This window comes from Rhagoletis pomonella, unplaced genomic scaffold (genome assembly GCF_013731165.1).
Source record: "Rhagoletis pomonella isolate Grant_MI unplaced genomic scaffold, Rhpom_1.0 Rhpom_scaffold_00007, whole genome shotgun sequence".
Lineage (NCBI taxonomy): Eukaryota > Metazoa > Arthropoda > Insecta > Diptera > Tephritidae > Rhagoletis > Rhagoletis pomonella.
The window spans coordinates 51,416,830-51,421,137 of NW_023458561.1; the positions used below are offsets into that span (position 1 = coordinate 51,416,830).

The 4,308-nt window shown below is 36.0% G+C and overlaps 2 protein-coding genes across 3 annotated transcripts in view; both read left to right on the plus strand.

Moving 5' to 3' along the window:
* Positions 1 to 387, plus strand: part of LOC118743891 (sialin-like) — a 2,519-nt gene extending 2,132 nt beyond the window's left edge. Inside the window, exon 4 of the mRNA XM_036476653.1 lies at positions 374 to 387. Coding sequence (XP_036332546.1) covers positions 374 to 387 — 14 coding nt within the window. The remainder of the gene's footprint in view (positions 1 to 373) is intronic.
* Positions 388 to 2,282: 1,895 nt separating this feature from the next.
* LOC118743041 (putative inorganic phosphate cotransporter) overlaps positions 2,283 to 4,308 on the plus strand; it is a 3,572-nt gene continuing 1,546 nt past the window's right edge. Inside the window, exons 1-3 of one of the 2 annotated variants that reach the window (XM_036475517.1) lie at positions 2,283 to 2,723; positions 2,807 to 2,943; positions 3,527 to 4,284. In XM_036475517.1, coding sequence (XP_036331410.1) covers positions 2,663 to 2,723; positions 2,807 to 2,943; positions 3,527 to 4,284 — 956 coding nt within the window. In that variant the 5' untranslated portion in view covers positions 2,283 to 2,662. The remainder of the gene's footprint in view (positions 2,724 to 2,806; positions 2,944 to 3,526; positions 4,285 to 4,308) is intronic. The other variant, XM_036475516.1, reaches the window with a different exon arrangement.

Genomic DNA, 4,308 nt, shown 5'->3' on the forward strand with positions numbered 1-4,308 from the left:
ATCGCTTAGGCGGTTACAGCGCCAAAAAAGAAGAAGAAGAAGAAGAACAGATGGGTTGATTACTAGTTGTATTTAATGAGCTGCTCTAGGTTGCGCCAGGTTAAGGTATCTCACAAAATTGTGTTTCATGAGGATTTCTCTTGCTCTAACTTACTCTACTTTTTGTTTCATGGGCATGCGCTAAGTGGAACTGGAGCAACTTAGAGCACGATTTTCTGCACCAACTTTTTTAATGGAATAACTTAGAGCAAGCAACCACACTTTGCAATTGAACTGTCGAGCAATCAACTGTTTTGAGAATTTATGCCTGAAAAGTGTTTCATGAGATTTATGATCTGAGTTGCTCTAACTTGCTCTATTGTTTTTTTGGCAGGTGCTCTATTCTGATCTGACTTGAGCTACTCTGAACTTTTTTCGGTTTCATTAAACACAACTATTATTGCAATCAATAGTTCGTTCGATTGTTCTTCATTGTTCGTCCATTTTTAGCGTTTGTTCTTCAGCCAAACATTTATAATTAATTTTTTACATTTTACAGTTTCTGCATTTAGCACCCCAGGTGTAAGGATTTCATTATTTTAATTGTATAACGTTTATTCGTCGTTTTTTCATCCGATTTAACTAAAAATTTATTTTTTTATTAGGTTAGGTGCCTACAAAAATGATCGATCAAATAAAAGGATGAGTCATGTGAAATATTTTTGTTAGTACATGCTTATCTGGGATTACAAAATAGAAAATTAATTTGAATTCATTTTTTATGCGGTTTGTGTCATAACTAAATTGAATATATATTATAAATTAAAATTTGATTTCCTTCCTCCCTGTGTTTGTGCCAACTCCAATTCCGTATCCTTAGTCCTATTTTAACTTTGGCAGGTGTTTACTGCTCGTTTTTCTGCGCTGCGGTTCTAGTGAAAAGTTTTACTAAATTGTGAGTTAAATTAAGTATTTAAGTGCAAAAAGTGTATTGTAAAGTTTTTGTAGTGATGCCGTTGTCCGCCGCGGGCCATCGTCCATATGTATGTATGCTTGTGTTCATAAACATGTTACTGATGAGGTCACGCATTTCTACACTCCTCAATTGCTTTTTAATTTGGTCAAAAGAACGGGTGAGTCCCAGAAAATATTACATATAGTTTAGATCAAGATAGTTTAATTTTAGCATTTTTATATGATGAAATGCTTTTTATATTTCAATACTATGTCCTTTTATTAGCGATTTTACTTGACTTTCGCGTATTTTTTGTACAGTAAATTACCACAACTTGCGTGTCACTGGAATTTTATAAGATGGTATATTTTTAAATTAAATTCTAAAAAAATATTTTTGAATCGTTTTTGATTTTGAAATTTACGTAAACTATTCGGGACATTCCAAAACTTCATAAAGTTTAATTTGTTTTCAAAAATATTAATACGATTTTTAGCAGCACGCTTCCAATGTTACAAAAAATTAAATGTACAATATATTGTACAAATGCAGGGAAAGGGTTAAAAATGATCATAATTGTGAAAAATTACAAATAAATTTTCGTTCAGAATTTTCACCATAAAAATGGTAAAATTTTGGAAAACGCATAGTACCATCGGATAGCCCGTAAAAAATCTATAGCAGTTATAGTTTTCGAACTATTTTTTACCATTTTCTGTCTAATTCCCAGCTAGTCGAAAAGTTGTTTGTTTCGCACTGTTCAGCTCGCTTGGGGCATTCGACGTGAATTGCCTCATATCTAAAGCTGCGACGTACTTTTGGCCATGGTAATGCTTTACCAAATTGTAGCAATGGTGGAAAAGCAGAAGCAAAACGAGTATATTCTACTATAAAGATTTTCTTCTAGTGTCAAGGCGTATTTTTTCAGTGTAGTACTGAATGATCAAAAGTGTTTGCATTCAGCCAAAATTTACAATCACGATGACTGCGAATGCTTCTGTTACATTCGCATTCCATATTGCATGGAACTCCAACATTCGATAACACATAACGTTTGTTTTTGTTTCAAAATAGTTTATGTCTCTCAGGAATGAGTTTTTTTATACAATAAAACAATCAAAATTTTGAAAAGAATGCCGAGTGAATGCAGATCCAGTTGATTCAACCATTTTACAGCTCTGTTTTACAAGCCGCTTGTGTGGTGTATTTCGCCCTTAAGGCCGACTGATGGGCAATCGAATGCTGCATTGAGTAAAATTAACTATCGAGCTATCGATAAATCACTTATTTTATTTCCACCAGATGTGGCACCACCATCTTATCTGCTTTTATCAGCTGTTCAGGCAAATTCAAGGCAAATTGTTTACTTCGCTTGGAAGCTATTCCTTCGCTTAATTATTACAATTCTCTTCATTATGTGCTTATCTGTCGTTCTTTGTTGACGCATTTGGAAACGTATACAAAATTCTAACATTTAGAAAAGTGATGTAAACTAATGAACGGACAGAGAAGAGCCGCAATTGTATGTGAAAAAGTGTACACGCGTCAAAGGCTCATCGGCGAACAGATGTATTAAGTTTCGGTTAGAAAAGTAAAATAAAATTCGTATTACCATACGCCGTATAAAATTGTAATAAAAAACATACAAAACATACGCGCTGAATTTTTGGTGGACGCAGCAGGTGGGCGTATGGTACACGCGTGGTGTAAATTTGACTCGGTGTTAAAATGGTTTTCTTTTGCGATTGCTTCAACGGTGGCTATCAACAGATAGATGCGGCCAGACAAGGTAAGTCCCATATCAACAGATATCAGTTAATGTAATTGTAAATTCCGTACTTTATTATTTGTTTTCAAATCGGATGTATCTAGGATCACGTCTAGGAGTACGACATCTGCAATGCTTCCTTGCCTTTTGCGGGCTGGCAATCGCTTATGCTTTGCGTGTTAATCTCTCTGTGGCTATAGTGGCGATGACAGATCGGAATGGAACAAATCCTGCATTTGAAGTGAGTTATTTATTTTTTATTTTCTATACACACTACATCAAGGATTATAGAATACAAGATTCTCTACCTCGTAAAACATACGTGTACATATGTGGCCATAGATTATGCTAAAGTAGATGTGCTAATCAAACAGTATCTATGCATATATTGTATTTACATATCTATTACATATCGAATTTGTAAAACTAAAATAACACCACCTTATCAATTGTTTTGTTGTTTTTGTTGTTCATCAAATGCGTCATCCCTGGATAAACGATATCTATCATATTTCAAACCTAAATTTTTTATTGAGTGTTTTGCACTATAAACTTACTGCATATGTAGTTATGTACATAACTACATAAGTATTCCGCAACACAGTACTACTCCACTTGTATGTACGTACATGGCTTGATTTCAGGAATTATAGAATATTTAGGTACATCTTGAATAAATATGTATTAATATTATTATTTTTTGTGTGTTAAAACAAGGCTGCATATACTACACTACTATATACCACCTATTTATTCATTGTCATACACATGTATATTTATGCGAACATATGTTGTCACAATATACCTTTGTATATCCCTTACAGGAATACGATTGGGATGAAAGCGTTAAATCTTATCTTCTCAGCAGTTTCTTTTGGGGCTATGTGGTAACACAAGTGCCTGGTGGTTATCTCGCTCATCACTATGGTGCAAAATATACCTTCCTCTTTGGTGTTCTCATTTGCTCTTGCCTCGCTATTTTGACACCCGTTTGTGCCAGAATAGGAGATTGGCCTTTGGTGCTAGCGCTGCGTGCCACTCAAGGTCTATCACAGGGCATGATCTTCCCATCGACTCACACATTCCTCTCAAAGTGGGCACCAGCTGAGGAACGTGCTCGACTTGTTAGCTACTGTTATTCCGGTTCGCAATTCGGCACCGTGGTTATGCTTTTCGTTAGTGGTTACATAGCATCTTCATGGCTTGGCTGGCCTAGTATATTTTATCTGTCAGGTATCGTGGGCATTTTATGGTCATGCGTTTGGTTTTACTACAGCTCTAGCACACCAAATGAACATCCATCGATTAGCGTAGCCGAGTTACGTTACATTGAGTCATCAGGTCAAACACGTCGTCCTTCGGATGCTGGGCGCACTTCACATGTTCAAACTCAGGCGCACAAAGTGCCGTGGGCTAAAATGTTCACTTCGCCGCCATTTCTCACGCTAATTTTCGTACATTCTGCAAATAATTGGGGGTTTTGGACTTTACTCACCGAAATACCGACATACTTGAAAAATATACTCGGCGTGGATATACGCAATAATGGACCTCTCTCCGCGCTGCCATACCTTGCGATGTGCCTGCTCTCATATGGTTTCATCTT